Source organism: Dasypus novemcinctus, chromosome 21 (genome assembly GCF_030445035.2).
Source record: "Dasypus novemcinctus isolate mDasNov1 chromosome 21, mDasNov1.1.hap2, whole genome shotgun sequence".
NCBI lineage: Eukaryota > Metazoa > Chordata > Mammalia > Cingulata > Dasypodidae > Dasypus > Dasypus novemcinctus.
This window is the reverse complement of record NC_080693.1, coordinates 5,302,788-5,325,897: the sequence shown is the minus strand read 5'-3', so window position 1 is coordinate 5,325,897 and position 23,110 is coordinate 5,302,788. Positions and strand designations below refer to the sequence as shown.

Below are 23,110 nucleotides of genomic sequence, written 5' to 3'. Positions count from 1 at the left end.
TCATATACACAAATTAACTGAAAGTCTATAAAGTCTTAGAAGAGCTAGAAACATTAAACTTGTAGAAGAAAACATAAAGATGGCCTTCAGCATCTTGTGTTAGGAAATGGTTTCTTAGAATTTGTACCAAAAGCACACATAGCAAAAGAAAACAGATGAATGAGACGTCATGAAATTTAAAACTTTTGTGCCTAAAATGACTTTGTCACAAAGACAAAAAGTCAACTAATTCCAGGGTAGAAAATATTTGTAAACCATATATCCAATAAGGGTTTTATATCTAGAATATATAAAGAACCCTAAACTCAACAAACAGTGAAAAATAACCCAATGAAAAAATTGGAAAAAGAAGTATATGTCCTTCAAAGAGGACATATAAATTTCCATAAAGCAGGTGAAAAGAGGTTCACCATCATTAACTATTAGGATATGTTACTCAAAACCAAAATAAGATACCATTCCACACCTACTAGAATGACTGTTATAAAAAACAAAACTGCAAATAGCAAGTATTGGAGAGGATGTGGAAAAACAGTAGTACCCATTCATTGCTGGTGGCAAAGGAAAATGGTCACATAGCAGCAGTTGGACATCACAATATTGAGAATACATTCGCTCTGAAAATTCTGCGATGACCAGTTGGCATGGTTATCTTATGATACATATATGGCTCCTGGTTCTAACAGTCACTCTGTGCCCAGTGAGATTTGAAGTTGGTAGCAGGCAGAAAAGCTCCCACGTTCCTTACTATGGTTCATAGAGCTGGGAAATCTCAATTCCTGCTTGAGAGATATGATCACTGACCTACTTAATTAATCCAATCCCCCCAAATATGGTTATTTTTTTCACAAAATATTCTTTTGTTTTTTTAGTTTATCTTCTCCAATTTGCCCTACAGACTTTTATATGTGTTTTATACTTTTCTCTTACTCTTGAATATATATATATATATAAAGTCCTTCTGTCAAGCTCATTGCCTTAAAATGAATCTCCCTTTAGAGAAATTTAGTTTTTCTTATGATTTTCTGTATCTTTCACTCTCTTTCTCATGGCCATGTCTATTCTGATCATATTTTTTTTACCAAGGAAGGATGTAGTCAATTATTTATTTCAGATTATGTAGTAAATCTGGAATTGTAGTGATCAAAAGAGAGACATTTCACATGATGAGACGTCTGAAAGTTTGCTTTTTAACATACTTTTCAACTTCTATTCATCTTGAAATGTGTATATAATTCAGTATATGTGGGGTGTGTTCCTTCCATTCACATAATTAGTTTTCCAAGTCTATAAAAACTTGAATTTCTAAATATCAATTTATGAACCAACATGCACATTTGCTTTTATACTTGTGGGTTAAGCTAAAATTTCCATTTTTATATAGTTATATATCAGTGCTTTCACCTATCCATTGTCCTCCATAATGGTAAGTATTGGGAAAATAGAGGACATTTTCTCCACTGTGCATTGAATAGTCTTTCAATACACAGTGATATTCGGAAAATTAATTCAGTTAAGTCATAGCAATTGATAGATAACCAAGTTCTTAGGCAGTTTCCACATTGAGAAAACATAATATATACAGATAAAAGAGAAATAAAATTTGTGCAGTGGATAGCCCAGTAGGTCAATTTTTGTTTGATAACAAACATCTATAAACAGAAGCACATTGTAAGAGTCAAGCATTTTACCTGAGTAATTCACAAGGTGCATCTCTAATACACTGATAGTAACTCTGTATCTTCCCATCTTCCACAGGTGATGCATTGGAGGAACTTCCTAATTCCAGGGCACATGTGTAAAATCCACATGAGACCAAGGTAAGGCTTCCTTTCTTTGTTTGAAAATGATGTTTTGCTTTCTAGGTTTCTCTTTCAATCAAGTTCAGATTTGAAAACCTGATTATGTAGATAATAGAATTCAGGTACTGTCTGATTGGGGGTAGTGGGCATGGGTAGACTTTCTAACCAACAGATACCTGGTGACAGAGAGGCTTCAGTTTTGGTGGCCTCAGATGGGAGACTCAAAGATAAAAGACCTTTTCCTCAGTGACAAATTTTCCTCTTTGGATTAATAATTTTGGAATTGCCTGCCAAAAAGGAAGAGAAAGAAAGTGTCATCATTGAGGGGAATAAACTTCCCTCTCAGTACTGCCTTCATTGCATCCCATAGTTTTGCTTGTAGTGTATTTGTTTTCATTCATCCCAAAATATTTCCTAATTGCTTTTCTGCATATCTTTTGACTTGTTGGCTTGCCATTTGAGCCGTGGCATATTCGGACCCTCCTTTTAAAAAACAAAGTTACTGGTGGTGAGAATCAAAGCCCCAGAAGATGTTCCTGAGCCATAAGAAGGGCCCGAATGCAGACCCAACCTCCTGATACTACCTTAGAAACCCTGACCTAAATAAGAGTGTTATTTCCCTTACATGAATTCCACTGATGGTCTAGATAAAGTCCAAACTTTTGGCTTTCTTCACTGTGTATCATCTGTATATCTCTTTCCTGCTGAGTCTTTCTGGATGTCAAGTGACTTCCTTGAATGACCATTGGCCTGCATGGCTCACAAGCTGTCTCTTAACCACAGCCATTCCAGACCAACTGTCATGAAAACACCTGGTTTTATGTATAAAGTCTGCAAGCCCCCAATTTTCTTCCTGACTACCATCTGCACACCTTCCTGAAGTCTAGTCTGAGGGTGGGCGGTGAGTGCAGAAGCACTGAGAACATATCTTCCCTGCTCAGATCCTTCCTCACCAAATTCAGTCTATTCTGGAAGCCATTGCTCTGACACCTTGTAGTTCATTTCATGTTTACTGATCACAAGAGGTATTAAATGCCTTTCCATACTCTTTTTCATTTCAGGAACTCACTACAGATCCTATGATTTCTTGGACACTGTGTAAGGGACACTGAGGATCATTTGTTCTTTCACATCCCTCCTCATCCTGTTGATAACCCCAGCCTGCTTTCAGCCTGATCCCCAAACCTCAAGCGAGACAGCCAGCCCTGTTCCTAGAGATAGACTTTGTCCTTCCCTATGAGTCCCAATAAGACAAATGAGGGAATTATGTCCTCCTGTTAAATGGGAGAATTACATGCCCATACTTAGTGAGCCCTTTTATACATCAGAAAATCCCTCCAATTCCTACATATGTAGCTCAGCCAGATCTCAATCAAAGACCACTCCATGTGATTCATTTTAAACTACCACAGTCTGACAAAAGAGAAAGGCTTCATCCCCTTTCAGCAGAGAGGACAGCAGCAGGAAACAGACAGTGAGTGCAATCTTGAATAGAAAGAAATAGATCAAGGACTCATTCAATAAAATGTGGCTACAGGTTGCCAGTTTCATTCAGAAATCACACTGCAGCCTTGGAATTCAACTTACCATCCAGTCCTTTCTTGTGTCTCACCCCATTTGCTTTCTTTGGATATCAAAAATAGTTACATATATGCAAATGCAAAAATCACAGTGATCCCTATGGATGTAGGTTAAAATGCATATATTGATGTGAGTTCATGAAGTTGATTTTATAAAAGATATAGGATTAATATTAAACAGATGCAAAGAACTGAAAGGTAGGTGATATGGCAGTCTATATAGATTGTCTTCTATCACCCCCAGTGCATCGATGGTCAGGAATGCTTCTCTCTTCTTCTAGTCTAGATCTAAGTAAGGACTTGATTGCCTTATGGTATCGTGACACCGTCAGAGGATCCCCTTGCCTCTACAGTAGCCAAATTACTTGACTTCATGGAGACTAAAATTGTTAGATTTGAGTAGGCAATTTCTTTAATTTCTTTTATCCCTGAGGTCATGTATAAACCCTCTTTTCTTAGAATCATCCTCTGGGCTATTTGTAAGACTGCACAGATAGTACTATACTGGCCAGCTCAGGTTCTCTGTAAACTCTGCTGCAGCCTGGTGGGGTGAGGATCAGGACTCTTAGCCTCTGAACTGAAGGGAAACCTCCAGTGGCACTGTATGGGCTCATGTAAATGGCATTTCACTTAGCACATGAGTTTGAAGCATACATCTGGGTGATTTCATTAGTGCTGCTTCTGATCTTTTGGAATGGAGTATTCTTTCTGAGACCCATTTTTCCCAGGAAAGATGAGTCCCTCATTGACCTCTAGAGCACAGTGTCAACTTTACACTTCTAGAGCAAAAAAGATTGATCTCTGATTGTCCTGATAGGTCCTCGGTGCATTTGTGGGCTGGCAGAAGGGGCAAAGCTTGGCCAGGTAACTGTCCATAAGGAGCCAATGTGTAGCATGTGTCTATGGCTACATAATTTTGGTGCAGGAAAATGTGGTCAAAGGCAAATCCCATCCTGATTGACCTGTGCCTGGGATGCAATGCAGGAAAGAGCATGCACAAACACAGCTGGATGCAGGTGTGCCAAAGTCTACAACCAAGCCCCCACAAACCTCTTGCATTTCTGGACTTTCTGATTCTGGAAAATTTCATTGACCCATATAGTCACCATATCCATACTTCATCCTTTATTTCCGAAGTTCAAAGCTTCCTTCTTGCATAATTTTTATTCAGCCTGAAATAGTTCCTCTTACATCTTTATAGAGCAAGTACTTTGCTGATGAATTCTCTTGCTTTTCAAGTCTGTCCTTCTGTCATAATTTTCCCTTCAAATCTAAAGTAACATTTGTTGCCTAGACTTTCCTTGGTTAATAACATTTCCTTTCTTTCAGCATTTTAAAGTTTCAATCTCTTCTGGCCTGTATGAAATCACAAAAATCAGTCCTTCAAATAATTATTTTCCAACATGAAATGTAGTTCAGTATCCTTGCCACTTTGCAAGATTTTGTCTTTGACTCAATTTTTGGTTCTTTGCTTATATTCTCTCATGGGGATATTTTCTGAGCTTTGTGAATCCGTTTTTCCAAGGTAGAGAGGGGTTCAATCACTTTCAACTCATTTTTTTCTATACCAACTTCTTTCTCCCTCTTTCCATCTTTGGAATGAATATTAAAAATTTTAATAATGTACAGTTCCTTTAGGCTCTGCTAATTTAGTTTCGATCTTTTATGCTCAAATCTAAATATTCAGTTCCATGTTTTAATTTGTTCTGTTTTTCTGCTGAGAACTCCTATCTTTCCACTCATTGGCAAGGTCTTACCTTTCTCACTGAGCACACAAATAGTAGGAAATTTGTCTGATAACTCCTTTTATGGTTACTTTAGGACTGTTTCTTTTGAAAGTATTTGCCCTTGAGAAGGGAGCAGGTTTATCTGGGTCTTTGCATATTATGTAGTACAACTTTACAGTACTACAATTTTAAAATAACTACATTTATTTCACCTAACTCAAAACTCGCCTAGTGTTCAGGCTGCTAGCTAGGAGGTATTCATTGAAAACATAAACATTTAAGGCAAATAGACTAGTTAGTTCCACTTGGCACACAGGATCACAGTTGGGGCAACAAAAAACTAAGACAAATGGTTTGGAAGAAGGCTGAGTAGTGAGGTGCTTTGGCCAATAAAGACTTTGAAAAGCTGCAGTATATTCTGGGTATCTAGAAACTATGTGCATAGAAGGTTTGGGCACATGCATAGAAAAGACCTGAGAATGTCCTAAACAATCATCTCTTGTTGAACATTAAGATTTGTACAAACAGGAGGTGTGAGATTGTGGAGTCATAAAATAGCTGGCTTAGTGTTGAAGCCAAGTCAAAGACTTTTAAATTTTTGGTTGAATTTAGGCATATGTGAAATTTTCTGTCATTCACTATCTGACCACTAAGCGCTTGGGACAGAGATTTCAGTGAACATACATGACAAATTATACTGACTTCACAAAGTTAGTGCCAGATAGTGACTAAAGAAGCAAATAACTAAAACAAGCAGTCACTACAAACCATAGATTCCTGAAAATCTAGTTTCCATACTTGCCACCTTAAAATATTTGAAGGATCCAGTTTTCACAGCATGCACTGAAACAAAAAAGAATGTCCTACACACCAGAGAAAATATAATTAATAGAATCTATCCTTCAGGAAGCCCAGATTTTTAACTTACAAAGATAATAAATTAACAATTTTTAATATGTTCAATGAATAAAAGGAAAATATGAGAATAATGTCTTACCAAATGGAGAATATCAATAGAGCGTAGAAAGTATAAAATCAACTGAAGTTGAAATGCTGGAGTTGAAAAGTACAATCACTGATATGAGAGCTTGCCTAGAGGTGAACAACAATTGTTTTCCTGACTAAAGACCTAAACAAATTTCTGAGCAGCCTGGTGTGTGCACCTTTACTCTTTAAGTCCTTCCTCACCCAGATCATGTCCATTGCAAAAGATGTAGCAATGAGTCCTTCTAGTTTTCATATGAATTTAACTAGTCACTAGTGATGTTGAATGACTTGTTTGTGCTTAACTCACTGCAGCTCCTATGATTTAGTGTATAGAGAGGAGGGGATGTGGTGAAGTATTAATTCTTTCAAGACTTCGACTTCCTTCTGAGAAACCTACTCTGCCCCCAGCCTCAATGAAAATGCCCCAAAGGAGAGACACAGCATATTTCCTAGAGATATTTTGCATCCTGCCTCTTAGTCTCCAGGAGACTTATAACAAAATAGTGGTCCTCCATTCAGAGGGAGAATTACGACCCCATTTTCTGTGAACCAAATAATTCTCAGAGGATTCCACAAATTCTTATACATCTAAGTCTGCCATATATCAATGAAAGACTTCATGTCATATAAATTAATCTGTCCCAATCTCACAAAAGAGAAAGGTGATTTTTTTCCCTACTCAAGCCACTTATTGATGCCATGTAATTTGAGAATCAACTTTTCCATTGGGGAAAAAAAAAGAAATAAAATGGTGTTGGGATTTTTATAACTATTATATTGAATATCTAGTTCCCTGTGGTTAGTGTTGATATTGTAACATGGTTTAGTTTTACAACCCATACACAATGGATGTCTTTCTGTTTTCCTAGGTCTTCTTTAGTTTTACTCAGGTATCTTTGCTGGTTTTCTATTGCTTTACCCTTTCATTAAATTCCTTCTTATGTATTTTATTGGTTAGAGGCTAATCAAATTGATTTTTAAAAATTCCATTTCATATTAATTTTTGTTGTATTATAGAAACAAAACTTCGTGTATATCTCATACAATGTAAGTTTACTTAATGTCTATTTGTTCCAGTAGTATTGTTGTGGATTCTTTTGAATTATGTATATAAAGGATAATGTCATTTGTGTATAAGGATAGCTTTCCTTCTTCATTCCAATTTGGATAGCTTTATTTATTTTTCTTCCCCAGTTACTCTGGGTAGCACTTTCAGTACAATGTTGAATAGCAGTGATGAAAGTGAGCTAATTTATTGTATTCATGACCTCATGCAAAAGACTTCCATTATTTCACAACTGAGTCTAATTTCACCCTGGGTCATAGATACAGCTGTTAACAGAGTGGAAGGACTTCCACAATGACCACCTAGTCCATGAGCAGCAGGATATAGGAAACCTGTGAGTGTATTTCTGAAATACCAGCATGTGTGCTAATTGTAGAAGACCTACATTTTTATGATTTTGGAGAGCTTAATTCTTACTAATGTCCATATGCTCAGGTTATAATAAAAAGATTGTGGTAGAATATGCCTGAAATGTTTTGATGTATTCTTAAATTTTAAAAATTCAGGAAACCATATTAGATGAACATGTTCTTTCTAGAGATATTTATAAACAGTATTTTCATGGAGGGAAGAGAATTATTAAGGACAATCCTTGGGGACAATGGAAAATATAAAGATTACTTTGGAGGATGTTTGTGTGTGTGCCTGACAGCTATAAAATTATATGGTGGTAATATTCTAGTCCAGATAAAGAAGACACTGAACCTATGTGGTTATGAATCTATAGCAATAGATTTTTTTTAATTTCTTGAATAAGAACTGCCATTGCTGAAACCAAATATGTATAAAAATAGATTGATTTAAAACTCAGTTGAAAGAAAGTTAACAACTCTGAACTCAAATAACTCAAATATAAAGTATAAAAACAAATAAATTTCCATATAAAATAATATAAGAAACTGAAATCTAATGATTGTAGGAATGAAATACATATAAATATATAAAAATAAGATAATTGAGGCATGAAATAAAATGTCATCTATTTGAAAATAACTTCTAGATAATTGGTTTTGAATGTATATCTACATTTATAAAGTGACTAGATTTTGGCAATGTGGTAATATATGTTTCACTTTAAGAGAGGAGTATGTGTTAAAAGGAATATTCAGTAGTCAGAGATAGAAAATGGACAACAGAAGGTTCAATAGAGGTATTGAGAGTGGAGACCCATTTTTAAGAGTGGTAGAAATATAGAATCTGGAAACATCAGTGGGAAAGCTTTCATATGAAAAAATGTAGTAAAAAATCTGCAAAGAGTAGCAAATCTTTGCTGTTGGGAAACTTATTTTGAATCTTACTTCTATTCTTTTTTTTTAATTGTATGAATACCAAAAGAAAAAAAAATTCATGTTATTTTCAGTTACCAAGGTAATATAGGGAGAGAAGGAGTAAGTACAGCAACAAATGAATAAAAGGTTTTCCTCATAAGCTATATTATGTAATGAAATGTACTTTCTGAATAGAAAATGAAAGGCATTAAGAAAAAGAAAAAATATATAAGATATCATAAATTTAAAATAAAACTCAAGAAAAATGGGAGGACATGAGAAATAAGAAGAATGGAAAAATATAATTTCAAAATCAAAATACGATTGATAAGAAATAGTGTGACTATATAATGCATAAGTAAAAAAAGAGAAGGTGTAAAGTGGGAAGTGTTAAAAAGAAATTAAACAATGAATGTTAAAGATTTGGAAAAAATATGTCAAAAGATGAGGAATAGTATAGATGAGGAACACTGAAGTCCCTGAACCAGAACACCAAAGCAAAGACTTGAAACAAATGCTAAAATTTATAATTTTTTTTTGAATGTAATTCTTTTAGGTTGCCTGTCAAAAGTACTTGCTGAGCATTAACTTAAAAGGACTAAAGACAAGGTATATTCTAGGAAAATTATCCAGGCTAAAGAAAACATGAATAACTATACACACATTATTTAAAGTAATTAGAATCTCATCACTATTTTTAAAAGCACGATTTTGTGCCAGATGAAAATGGAGTAACATTTCTCCAAAAAATGTGAATCATGGTGTTATACCCAGCAACACTGAAATGTAAGTCAAAAAGGCACTGAAATTCATATTCTGCTAAACTAAGGTTAATATTTTTGACAAAGCCCCTTCCAGGTGAGTGAACAGATTTCAGTAAATTAAATTTCTAAAACACATTGGCAGGAGAACAGATGATAAGCACTCAATTTCCAATTATTTAATCATCTAACACTCACAGAGGATTCTATGAGTGGGTGTGTGACCTTGCTGGGAGTTAATATGGAGACAAAAGATTATAATTTATATAGCTCCAACTTTTTTTAGGTTGTGTTTCTATTTATTTGATAAATAATAGATGTAACTAGCAAAGCTCAAATGCTGTTTAATAAGATATGTAAAATTAAAACCTATTTCTAAAAGTTCATCTAAAACTTTGGAAGTAAAAACTCAACTGTCCGTAAATTGGCTGATTCAGAATAGAGTAGAAAGATGAGCACCGAGGCATCTCCAAACACCATAAGATCTACAGCTCAGGCTGAGGCTTCCAGCTCAAGAGATTTGCAGCTGTCAGTTGTAGGATCTGTAATACAAATATAGAATCTGGAATCCCTGGGATGGTGCAGAGATGGCCAGAGCTGGGGTTTCTCTGCAATGGGTTGTAGGACCCAAAAGTCACCTCAGACCCTAAAAAAGTGATCTTTGGTCCGTGATATTCCCAGGAGCCAGATCCAGCAGGCACTGAATTCCTAGTGCAGTCTATGACAGTTTCTCTAAATTTCCAAGCAAAGGAATTGGACCTGATTGCTAGACTAGACACCCTTAAGGTGAATGTCCTCTGAAGACTGAAACTGATGCAGAGGAAAAGGTGGGCTCAAGTACTCTTGAAGGAAAAGGCAGAGTCCCATCTACTTGGGCCAGGTGAATGGAAGTAGTTCTGAAGGGACATGCATGGAAGTGATAATCATGCCCCCTCCACCCTGACCTGACTCAGCAAAGTCCAGTCTTGAAAGTTTTACATTATAAAAGGAGAGATTCCTAGAATGCTTCCGTTTCCTAATTAACATTTTCTTTCTAAATCAAGCACAAAGCTTGCCTGTGCATTCTGTTTTTTAAAAAGTTATACTGTGATACCAAAAACATACATTCTCTTACATTAAGATATTCTAACATGTAAATATTTAAAACACTAATCATTATAATGTAAAAAAGTTATTCTATTAATAACAGTATTACAAAATAAATAAGGGGACATTAGTGACATGTAATCTTACCTACTTCTGCCATCCCAAGTAAGCTCTGAAGAGAAATATCATTCAGGTTTTATGTTTGTTTGAATTCTACTTGCATAAATAACTTCTAAAGAACTACAGCTTGAGAAAAGGTGCATGAGCTAAACCTGGATGTGAATAGGGAACTACAGAGGCTCAGAACCACATGGCTAAAGGAGCTAAAAGAGTCAGGTCCCACTGAGATAGAAAACAGGGCCACAAATAACCCTACTGGCATGAGAAGGACCCCAGAGCATTGTTTTTCTGACTATGAATTGAATGAAGTCTGGACATATAGCCATGATATCATCCTCACCTCCACTACTAGGAATGTGAACTCATACATGAACAGGATCATCAAGAATCTTATTAATGAAGGGAATGCCAATGTGCTACCCCTTAAGGGGGGCCTTAATTCAATATGCATCAAGGCTTATAAAGAGAGGAAGTGTAGACAAATTCATGAGCCAGAGCAGGAGACGGGTATAGATATATCATTAAATGAATGGTTGAAAAAGGGTTTGCTGGCAAGCTGCCACCAGCTTCAGGGAATGTATTGCCAGGCTAATACCTAGACTTTACTTCTAACCACCTAAACTTCAGACAATCAATTACTGCGTATATACCAACTAGCCAATGGTGTTATCAACCAAGACAAACTACCTCAATCTAACTCACCCTTTTCTAAGATACCTGAATTGGTGGCACTCAAGGTCACTCAACAGTGTTCACCAAACTCAGTAACAAAGGGAGGGACTTGGTTGAGCTTAAGTGGATTGGAGGTCAAAATTTGGTCCTGAACAGGGCTAGAGCCCTCCTCCAAATTAAGGTGTCTTGGGAAGCTATAACTGAGCAACCTTAGGACTTATGTGGAAAGGGTTTCTAGTCCCTGAGGAGATGTTCTCAGGATGCCCTTCATTTGCCTGAACTTATTTTTACCTTCCAGTTCTTATCTCCACCTCCATGTTCACACACAAGTGAAGCCACTCCACTAAACTCTTCAGGAATGCTGAATTTCCTGTAGTGTCAAAGAGAAAGGTAAGAGTCATCTGAGTGCATGTCAACTTGTTTTCCTTTCCCTCCTCATCCTACTACTCCACACTCACATTTCCTTTTCCTCTTCTTCTTCTTTTTTTTTTTTTTTTTACATTTTGAATTCCTTCTGTGTATTCCCAGGAAAAAAACCAATTGATGTAAATATGCTCCTCCTCCTAAAGAGTGAAGCCAACTCCAGGGAAGAGAACACACTTGCATTTCCAGAGCAACTTGTGCAGGAAAAAAACCTGTGAGGGGAGAGCCCAGCCTAGAAACAATTTCACAGGAGCCCCTCCATACAGTGTGGTTCAAGGCTTCTGCCTTCCAGTATGACTGTTTGCCTGGGCAATTCAGAGTTGCATGAGTTAATTCAAGATGCATGGTAGATTTGGAAATCTGTGCAAAGTTAAAATACAGAGGGTGAGAAAGTTGGAGAAATTTTTTTTTTTTTATAAAGAGAGGGAAAAGGAAGTACTACAAAGAAATGCTTACAAATAAGAAAGAGGGGAGGCGGTACAAGATGGAGTCCGAATAAGTGCACCATCATCATCTCTCCTGCAAAAGACCAGCTAGGTGGTGATGCAATCCTGCCAGAGTGGGCTCTTTAGGGAACCTACAAAGCAGGAGGTGTCTGGACATCAATCTAGAGATACTGCAACAAAATTAGTGCTTCCTCAAGGTAAAGCTGTGGGTTTCTAACACTGAACTCAGAAGCCGTGGGAAGGTAAATCCCTTGCCCCTAGGGCTAAGGGCCGTAGTGCTCCCTGAGAACTACCAGTCACACAGCAGCATTCCCAAGCCTCACGTTCCCCAAATGCATGAACCCCAAGCCTGTGTTTCCTGAACCCCTGCAACCCACATTTCACAGACTTATGTACCCCAAGCCCACATCCTCCTGGGCCTCTGTTTCTCAAGCACAGCCCTCCCAGAAACCCAGCCCTGTCCTAGCCCTCTTGCCGTGGACTAACTCCAAGAGGGGGAGGGTTTAGGTGGAGGGTGCAGAGGGGCCCAAGGAGTGTGGGTTCAATTGTCTGGTCCCCCATTTTATTGAGTTTGGAGGAGCATATCAACTGACTTGGGGAGAGGCTAGGAAGAGAGGAGAGGTGAATCCCTTGAGAGATCCTGATTTACCTAAATGCCCTGGGGAGATAGGAAACTTGGTCTGAGAGAAGGTGGAGTCAAAAAATTAACTAGTCCCCCTGTAGCACACCTGAGAGGGAGAGTAAGACGTGCTTTGCAGGCTTCCAATAATACATTTAGGGTCCCTGGCAAGGGATGGGTTTAGTTCTTTCAAGAAATTAAGAGATTTTCTGAGGTGAGTTGGTTCACCAGGGACCCATTTGAATCTCCTATGGGCACCCTCACACAGCCTTCATATTACCCTGGGAGAGAGGGAATCGAGGAAGGGAGAAAAGGGGAAAGTCAGATTCCTAAGCGATTCCTTGCCTAAGGCCCTGTCTGGTCTTTTTTGGCGGGGGATTTTTTTGCTGTTTTTCCTTCCTCTTTATCCTGCCATGGCCCTTCTTTCTTTTTTTCCTTTCTCTTTTTCTTGCTTTTTTCCCCCCTTTTTTTCATTATCTTTTTTCTTTTTTTTTAATATTAGGTGTTGCAGGCAACATTTCTTATTTGCTGGGCTTCCTCATCCTCAATTTCCTCTTTTCTGTGTGTCCTGATTTTGGCTACCAATGCTATTCACTTTCCTTCACATCTTTCTATCCTCCACCATTTATTGTTTCTCTTACATTCCACCTCTCCTTGGTTAGCCTCCAATATTTCTGACTTTTTATCTCTAATACCTCTATTCTGTTTTCTATCTTTAATTCACTCTTTATATTTTTTGTCCTTTCTTTTCTCTATCCCTCTCTCCTGACCATACTGGCCTTTTAACTCATACTATATTCCTCCCCATATTCAGTTTACAATCTCACTATAGGTATATCCTTTCTCCTAGATCTCACATGGTTCTTTTGCAAACATTCACTATCAATACTACTACTACATTTTTCTTTTCTTACCCCTTTTGCTTTCTCTAGTCCTAATATTTTCCTTCAAGGGAACTTAGCCAACGACAAGAATAAACCCTGGCCCAAATACACAAAACTGTCCTGTCTCAGATACCATCTCATTAGGCCACCCAGTACACCCACACTTACCTGGAGACCTAATTTGGGTAAAAGACTGGAAAAAGGAGCCCCTTTTCCAGAGGAGTGTAACCACACTGCTCTTAAAGTTTCAGGTATTGCTCCTTGGATTCATCATACTAGAGTTAAAAGGGCACACATCAATGAAAAACAAGACTACTGGACAGCTCACCCTGTACCTGACTCTCCCTTGAAAATCCAGAGCCACTGAGAATCACCATCACCCAACTAGATGTACTCCTGTTCCCTGCAGTTCCTACTACTCTTTGGCCTGCTCAGCTTCCTGTTTCAGACTGGCAGCTATACCTCCTAGAGACTGGAGTGTAGCTGAAAGGATACTAATCTTAATAGTGTACTCGAGTCTTGTGGGATGCTTTGCTATTTTAAGTTGTTTTTCTTTACTTGGCTTGGGGCCTCTGCCAATGCTTACTCCACTGTACTGGGTGCTACAAGGCCATAATATCCACTGCTATACAGAGGCTAAAGCAGCTCAAGGAACAATGGTCTCCTGTGCCTGCCTTTAACTATCATACTTATGTGCCAACAAAATGTTATGATATCCAAACTCTAACCCTATGTCCAGAAACTGGGAAAAAGTTCTGGATGGGTGTAATGAAACACTGGGCCAACTGCAAAACCTGGGGTAAACCAGGGGAAACTGTAGGCTGGGCCTATCTCCCACAAATAGACATGTCTGATAGGGAAGGAGTGCACAACCAAGTCCAGGAAAAAGTCCTAAAACAGGTCTGCGCCAAACTCATCTAACTAGCCAAAGGTCCCAAATATCTATATCAGTGGGTGAACCTCAAAGGACTCCGCCAACTTACTCAGCTCATAGCCCCCATTCAGCAGGTGGAGCAGCCAGTCAACACCACTAATACCCTCCTCCTTAACGCTCACCTGGATACCAACATCTGTTGACTGTGCCTGCCCCTCTCGAGAAAAACCTTGTAGGCACCCTATCGCCTCCAGGGTGGACCTCCAATCAAACCTTTGCTAAAATGAAAAATGAAGTTGCCCCTTTTGGCCCATAGCCCTCAACATCCAGCTAGTTCTCTCAGAAGGCATCAAATTTGGCCCCTGCACAGTCAATGCCCTTATCAGGTTCATTGAAACAACAGTAATCTAGAGAGCAACAGCAAGAGTTCTGGCCATAGGAGAATATAAACCACTTAGCATGAGTGATGCCCTATAGAAAAACTTTTAGGGGCATCAAAGGGGGAGGGGGAATGTTGAGAAATAAAAAGCCTAACAGAGATTACAAAAATATCTAGCAAATCACTTCTGCCCCTACTTCTGTAAATCAGCCTGTGAAAATATGGCCTTGCAGGAAAATATCAAATGAGTGACCCTTGCCCCCTGCTTCTGTAAATCAGTCTGTGAAAACATGGCCTAGCAGGAGAATATCTAACAAGTAATTCCTGCCCCTGCATCTGTAAACCAGCCTTTAAAAGTGCAGCCTTGCACCTGCATTCTGCTTCTGTAACCCTGCCTGCAAAATTTTGCCTAGCCAATGAGCAAGATTTATGCCAATCCCACCTGAAATCCTATATAAACCTATAGAAAATGAAAAATGGGGCTCAGAATTTGGAGATCGACTCTTCTCTGGGCCCACATGTAATAAATCTGTTCCTCCATGTCTGAGTGCTGGATTTGGGTTTCTCTGTTATTCAGTACTCCTTGACTTTGCTGCAACAAAACAAAGAAACACCTTAAATGTCTAATTTGTATTATTATTGAAAACATCTAAAAATTAATTTGTGATGTAAAACACAAAGAAAAAATTAGATCAAGTTGATCATTATTGATGTTTCATGACCAGAAAATATAAAATAAAATAAAAGATAGGTAAAGGAAAGGTTCAGGGAAAATATGAAAAAGTTTCCTTATATTTCTAACTAAGGCATCTGAAGTAATTAGAAACACAATCTACAAATGTGTAAATACTAAAATATGCATTATGACACTGTGTCCCATAACTCCATCTGGCTGCAAGCATAGCCTAACCTCCAATAGCTTCTTTACACCTTCCAAAACCACCTTACACATATCCATTTATGCTGCCTCTGCTTCTCTCATCACTTAATGAAATTTTAAATTCATTGGGGGACTGGATTGTTGAATTTTGGGCACAATATTTTATTGTATTTAACCAGTAAACTGTTAATATAAAGGTCATCAAATATTGAAAATTAAAATCCTAACATTTAAAAGTAACTGCTCTTTTTCATATACTATTTTCCTTCTTTGCTTCCTTTTTTATTATGTGTGTATATTCATCAAATGATCTGGCACTCTATCTACACTGGCAATAACCACTCATTCAGGAGAGTAGGCATAGGTTGAGCATAGAGGTTCTCTAATCCAGGTGGACAAGACTCTTTGAAAAGACTGACATAGGCAAAAAAAGAATTTTGGGGGACAAAATAACCCAGGGAGATTTTGATTTCTTACATGCTGTTGTATATAAAGCACATGGCTTGTGAGATTGGAGCATTTCATGGGCTTATGAAAATAATGTTATGAAATATACTAAAGTATCTCTCCAGTTATAATTAGATTCCAGTCAGGTAATAAAGAGTGACCCAACTCTAACAGATGTTGACTTTCTTGTCTTAAGTGTTGACCTTGAACTCTTAGATCTGTGGATGGCCAAAAGCATGGGAAATTTACAGTGAGATGCTTTGAGAAGGGCCCTAGGTTATGTTATACTGGCAGTATCTTGTAACAATGGGCAGCGATTGGGTATTCTGCAGGCTTGCAAAATTTCAAACACATAAACAGTTGCTAATTTTGTCTAATATTCCCATGTATGTTGTATAAATATTCCCATGTCTGAGTTTTAAGTGCATGTTTACAGTTTTAACATTCAGGCCACATACCTGGGTACATACCTTGGCTCTAAGTCATAGAAGCTAGTAACATTGTTGACAGTTGTCTCTGTGCCTCTGTTTTCCATCTGATGTATGTGTGTAGTAAACACAGACACCACATATGGCTTGATCAGAATTCAGTGAGTTACTACAGTAAATTTTGCTGTGGTCAGAAGGAAGTATTTTATTGTCAGAGTTGACAGTGATAATTTTCCTGTGTAAACACAACACAGTCCAGTATGAAGAAATACAAGCACACCCACATATATATACTCAGATATACAATAACATGATGTAGACTTGTTCATTGACATCCCCTAACTCCAATTCAAACAAATCCATACCACTGAAGTAGAATGCAGTTGCTTCCAGGGACTGCAGAAATGTTCAAATTCTTACACTTGAGATCAGTTTCTCTCATCACACCCCAATTCTTACCCTCACATGGAATCAGGAATTACACCAGTTCTCCCCACTAAAACCAGCAAGGAAAAACGGATGGGATTCATCTAGATTTCCATCCTTTTCTATTCTCAGACTGTGAGAGATCCCCAAATACACACTTTTTCTCTTGTTCTTGAGGCCACCTGTAATGAAAGAAAGGAGAGCATATGAGGATCAGATCGTGATGTGCACTGTTTACACAGGTCTTTTGCTTTCTTAGTTACCCTAGAAAATCAGATGAGAAACCATGGTTGAGTCAAAGAACACAAAAGCAAGAGTAGAGGACACCATTTGAAAAGGTGCACAATTTCCTAAAAGTTATTTCTTTCTCTTCCTTTTTGACAGGCAATTCCAAAATTATTAATCCAAAGAGGAAAATTTGTCACTGAGGAAAAGGTCTTTTATCTTTGAGTCTCCCACCTGAGGCCACCAAAACTGAAGCCTCTCTGTCACCAGGTATCTGTTGGTTAGAAAGTCTACCCATGCCCACTAACCCCAATCAGAGAGTACCTGGATTCTATTATCTACATAATCAGGTTTTCAAATCTGAACTTGATTGAAAGAGAAACCTAGAAAGCAAAACATCATTTTCAAACAAAGAAAGGAAGCCTTACCTTGGTCTCATGTGGATTTTACACATGTGCCCTGGAATTAGGAAGTTCCTCCAATGCATCACCTGTGGAAGATGGGAAGATACAGAGTTACTATCAGTGTATTAGAGATGCACCTTGTGAATTACTCAGGTAAAATGCTTGACTCTTACAATGTGCTTCTGTTTATGGATGTTTGTTATCAAACAAAAATTGACCTACTGGACTATCCACTGCACAAATTTTATTTCTCTTTTATCTGTATATATTATATTTTCTCAATGTGGAAACTGCCTAAGAACTTGGTTATCTATCAATTGCTATGACTTAACTGAATTAATTTTCCGAATATCACTGTGTATTGAAAGACTATTCAATGCACAGTGGAGAAAATGTCCTCTATTTTCCCAATACTTACCATTATGGAGGACAATGGATAGGTGAAAGCACTGATATATAACTATATAAAAATGGAAATTTTAGCTTAACCCACAAGTATAAAAGCAAATGTGCATGTTGGTTCATAAATTGATATTTAGAAATTCAAGTTTTTATAGACTTGGAAAACTAATTATGTGAATGGAAGGAACACACCCCACATATACTGAATTATATACACATTTCAAGATGAATAGAAGTTGAAAAGTATGTTAAAAAGCAAACTTTCAGACGTCTCATCATGTGAAATGTCTCTCTTTTGATCACTACAATTCCAGATTTACTACATAATCTGAAATAAATAATTGACTACATCCTTCCTTGGTAAAAAAAATATGATCAGAATAGACATGGCCATGAGAAAGAGAGTGAAAGATACAGAAAATCATAAGAAAAACTAAATTTCTCTAAAGGGAGATTCATTTTAAGGCAATGAGCTTGACAGAAGGACTTTATATATATATATATATTCAAGAGTAAGAGAAAAGTATAAAACACATATAAAAGTCTGTAGGGCAAATTGGAGAAGATAAACTAAAAAAACAAAAGAATATTTTGTGAAAAAAATAACCATATTTGGGGGGATTGGATTAATTAAGTAGGTCAGTGATCATATCTCTCAAGCAGGAATTGAGATTTCCCAGCTCTATGAACCATAGTAAGGAACGTGGGAGCTTTTCTGCCTGCTACCAACTTCAAATCTCACTGGGCACAGAGTGACTGTTAGAACCAGGAGCCATATATGTATCATAAGATAACCATGCCAACTGGTCATCGCAGAATTTTCAGAGCGAATGTATTCTCAATATTGTGATGTCCAACTGCTGCTATGTGACCATTTTCCTTTGCCACCAGCAATGAATGGGTACTACTGTTTTTCCACATCCTCTCCAATACTTGCTATTTGCAGTTTTGTTTTTTATAACAGTCATTCTAGTAGGTGTGGAATGGTATCTTATTTTGGTTTTGAGTAACATATCCTAATAGTTAATGATGGTGAACCTCTTTTCACCTGCTTTATGGAAATTTATATGTCCTCTTTGAAGGACATATACTTCTTTTTCCAATTTTTTCATTGGGTTATTTTTCACTGTTTGTTGAGTTTAGGGTTCTTTATATATTCTAGATATAAAACCCTTATTGGATATATGGTTTACAAATATTTTCTACCCTGGAATTAGTTGACTTTTTGTCTTTGTGACAAAGTCATTTTAGGCACAAAAGTTTTAAATTTCATGACGTCTCATTCATCTGTTTTCTTTTGCTATGTGTGCTTTTGGTACAAATTCTAAGAAACCATTTCCTAACACAAGATGCTGAAGGCCATCTTTATGTTTTCTTCTACAAGTTTAATGTTTCTAGCTCTTCTAAGACTTTATAGACTTTCAGTTAATTTGTGTATATGATATGAGATAGGGTCTTCAATCACTCTTTTGCATATGGATATCCAGTTCTCCAGCATCATTATTGAGGCTATTCTTTCCTCCATTGAGTGGACTTGGAAGACTTGCCAAAAATCAATGCGACATATATATGAGGGTCTATTTCTGAAATCATGGAGTCCAAAGAACCACACGCTCACAGGCATGTATTAGTTTAATACTTGATCTGAGATTCACAAAAGAACATCAAGCTGTCACAGATCTTAAGAGCACACAATTGTATGCCAACAAATTAGAAACCTAGATGGAGTAGATACATTCCTAGAAACACATGAGCAAGCTACAGTGACTCTAGAAAAGATAGAAAGTCTCAACAGAGCAGTTACAAGTAAAGAGATGAAATCCACATCAAAAACCTCCAATCAGAGAATGATTTGAAAAGACAGCTCTCCACAGAAGATAAACATAGGGTCAGAAGGACCTTGAAAAGATGGTCAACACCATTTGCCTTTAGGAAAATGCAAATTGAAACCACAGTGAGATACTTTTTCACATCCACTAAAATGGTTGCTATTGAAAAAAAAAATAACATGTAGAGAGGATGAGGATAAATAGGAACACTCTTTCAAGGCCAGTGGCAATGTCAAATCGTGTAGTGGCTATGGAAGAGAGACTGGGGATTCCTGAGAGATCTAAGTATAGAACTACCATATGACCTGGCAATTCCACCACTAGATATATACCCTAAAGAAATGAAAGCAGGGTCATGAAAAGATATTTGTACACCAGTGTTCATAAGGCCATTATTCAGAACTGTGAAAAGATGGAAGGAACTCAAATTATCAATCAACTAATGAATAGATAAGGAAAACATGGTACACACACACACACACACACGCATATACAGACATACAGTGCAATATTATTTAGTCATAAAAAGGAGTGGGATTGTTCCCATTATGCAAGAAAAGAAAATCTGTTAATATAATACACCATATTGACAAAAAGAAGGGAAGAAAAATGATCTTCTCAATTTATGTGCAAAAGGCATGAGACAAAATCCTGTTTCTTTTCCTCATAAAATCACTTAGAAAAGTAAGAATAAAAGGAAATGCCCTCTACATGAGAATGAACACTGTGGCAGTTTGAAATAATCAATGGACCTCCCAAGTGTCATTATGTTTGTAAACCCCGAAAGACATTATTTTGTAAATGGGCCTGTTCCTCTGAGTGTAACCCACTTTGATTGCCTTAGGTTCACCACAGAGGTCTTTAACTAAAATACCTGTTAAGATTTGGAATTGTCCTGAATGACCCTGCAATGACAGATACAGACCATTATATATCCTGCCAAAACCTACAGAATTGCGTGGGAGAGAATGTAAACTACAATGTAAACTATAATCCATGATTAGTGGCAATGCTCCAAAGTGGGTTCATCAATTGCAATGAATGTGCCACACTAATGAAAGAAGTTGTTCATGAGAGGAAAAGTGGGAGGGGTGGGGAGTCGGGCGTATGGGAATCCCTTATAGTTTTTTATGAAACATTTTATGTAATCTTAAGTATCTTCTAAAAATAAATTTAAAAAATACTTTTAAGATTTACCTGTGAAATGTGGGCTTTGATTCAACCAAGTCAGGAGGGTGTGACTCATGTTTGAGTACCCACCCCCTTGATATAAAAGGACTCTTACTCAAGACAACACACAGGAAGAGAGAAGATGACAAGGAAGAGAGAACTTTGTCAGTTCTGGAGCCCTGAGGAGAGATGAGTCATTTCCTGATTGTTTGCCCAGAGAGACAAGCCCTATGCCAGCATAAAGCTGAGATTGGAAGAAACTGGGCCGGCAGCCTTAAGAGGAAGAAAGAAGGAGGCAGAGAACACCCACCATCTTGTCTCAACACATGGCAATTGGCTTTGGTTGGAAAGCAGCCATGAGTTGGAATCCGTATGGCCTTATAAGTGTAAGTTTTTACCAGAAATAATTACTCTTTATAAAAGCCAAAAGATTTTTGGTACTTTGCATCAGCACCCCTTTGGCTGACTAATACAGGCATATATGAAACAAACCACTCCCAACATCATACTGAATGGTGAAAGATCGAAAGCTTTCCTTCTGAGATCTGGAGCAAAACAAGGATGCCCGCTGTCACCACTGCTCTTCAGCACTGTACTGGACATTCTAGCTAGAGCAAGCAGAGAAGAAAAATAAATCAAAGTCATCCATATTGGAAAGGAAGAAGTAACATTTTCACTATTTGCAAACCACAAGATTCCACGTATAGAAAGCCTCATAACTCCACAACAAAAATACTAGAGCAAGAAAGAAATTGAGCAAAGTGATGTCCTAGGAGATAAACACCCACAAATTTGTAATAGTTATGAACGATTGTAATGAGCGTTTCAAGGAGGAAATGAAGAAAAATATCCATTTCCAATTACAATTAAAACAAATATCTCAGAATAAATATAGCCAAGGTTGTAAAGAACTTATGTATGGGAACTACAAAACTGCAAACAGAAATCAAAGACCTAATAAAGGGAAAGACATTGCATGCTCACGGACTGAAAGGCTAAATATTGCCAAGATATCAACTCTACCAAAAACGAATGATAGATTCAATGCAATCCCAATGAAAATTGCAATAAACAGCTTTGAAGAAATGGAAGACAATCATCAAATTGATTTGGAAGGATATGCTATCCTGAAAAGTCACAACCATCATGAAAGACAGAGTTGGAGGATACACCTTTCTTGACTTGAAACTTATCACAAAGCAGCAGTGGTCATAAAAACATGGTCCTGGCATAAGAATAAATATTTAGATCAATGGAATCAAAGCAAGAGTTCAGAAATTGACCTTCTCTTTTATGGCCAATTGATTTTTCCCAAGGATGCCAGGTACCCTCAATGGGGAAATAATGGTCTCTTCAATAACTGATGCTGGCAGAACTGGGCATCCATATGTAAAAGTATGATGGAGGACAACTATCTCGTATCATATACAAAAATTAACTGAAACGTATAAAGACTTAAAAGAACTAGGAACATAAAACTTATAGAAGAAAACTTAAGAAGATCTTCAGAACCATGTGTTGGGCAATATTTAGTTTTGTTTTTTAAAAATATTTTATTATTATCATTCTTATTTTAAAGATACATAGATCACACAAATTTTTGCATTAAAAAACATAAAGGTTCCCATATACTGCATTCCACACATACCCCCACTCCTTCCAATCGACAACTTCTTTCATTAGGGCGGTACATTCATTGCACTTGAAGGGCACATTCTGGAGCATTGCTACACTGCATGGATTATAGTTTATTTTGTAGTTTGCACTCACTCCCAGTCCATTCAGCGGGTTATGTCAGGTTATTTATGCCTGCATCTGTCCCCGCAATATCATTGAGGGGAACTCCCAAGTCCTGAAAATGCCCCAATATCACACCTCTTTTTCCCCCGTCCCTGCCTTTGGCAACTCCCATGGCCACTGTCTTCACATCAATGAAATGATTTAATTCTTCCAATGCTAGAGTCATGACAATTCTATAGGAGAATACCAGTAAATCCATTCTATTTTATTCCTGCATCCTGAGGACCCTGGGATGGCCATGTCCACTCCAACTTTAAATCAAAAGGGGGCTTACATCCCACATGGCTGATGGATGGAATTTTCCCACTTGCATTTGTAGACTCTCTTGGTTCCCTGGTGCAGTGGTTGGCTATCCTCACCTCCCTGTTAGTTGACATGGGCAGTCCAATGAACAGGAGAGTAGGT

The 23,110-nt window shown here is 37.5% G+C and overlaps 2 protein-coding genes across 14 annotated transcripts in view; one reads left to right on the top strand and one right to left on the bottom strand.

Annotated features, from left to right (window-relative positions):
• Positions 1–23,110, bottom strand: part of LOC131274924 (uncharacterized) — a 101,212-nt gene that overhangs the window by 30,519 nt on the left and 47,583 nt on the right. The window contains exons 3-7 of one of the 7 annotated variants that reach the window (XM_071210266.1): positions 17,529–17,590; positions 16,909–17,057; positions 16,480–16,684; positions 15,137–15,286; positions 11,361–11,439 (exon numbers count right to left, since the gene is read on the bottom strand). Coding sequence is in view for 2 of the 7 variants with exons in the window: in XM_071210263.1 (XP_071066364.1) it covers positions 1,692–1,767 (76 nt within the window). In the remaining 5 variants the exon portion in view is untranslated. Of the gene's footprint in view, positions 1–1,691; positions 2,085–11,360; positions 11,440–11,527; positions 11,584–15,136; positions 15,287–16,479; positions 16,685–16,908; positions 17,058–17,528; positions 17,591–23,110 lie in introns of those variants that run through there. The other 6 variants (XM_071210264.1, XM_071210265.1, XM_071210267.1 and 3 more) reach the window with 6 other exon arrangements.
• LOC131274923 (protein IWS1 homolog) overlaps positions 1–23,110 on the top strand; it is a 116,797-nt gene that overhangs the window by 66,930 nt on the left and 26,757 nt on the right. For 2 of the 7 annotated variants that reach the window (XM_071210260.1, XM_071210258.1), the window contains 3 exons: positions 11,368–11,459; positions 11,598–11,876; positions 17,260–17,370. Coding sequence is in view for 2 of the 7 variants with exons in the window: in XM_058283299.2 (XP_058139282.1) it covers positions 17,636–17,657 (22 nt within the window). In the remaining 5 variants the exon portion in view is untranslated. Of the gene's footprint in view, positions 1–1,758; positions 1,821–11,367; positions 11,460–11,597; positions 11,877–17,259; positions 17,371–17,617; positions 17,658–23,110 lie in introns of those variants that run through there. The other 5 variants (XM_058283299.2, XM_058283298.2, XM_071210259.1 and 2 more) reach the window with 4 other exon arrangements.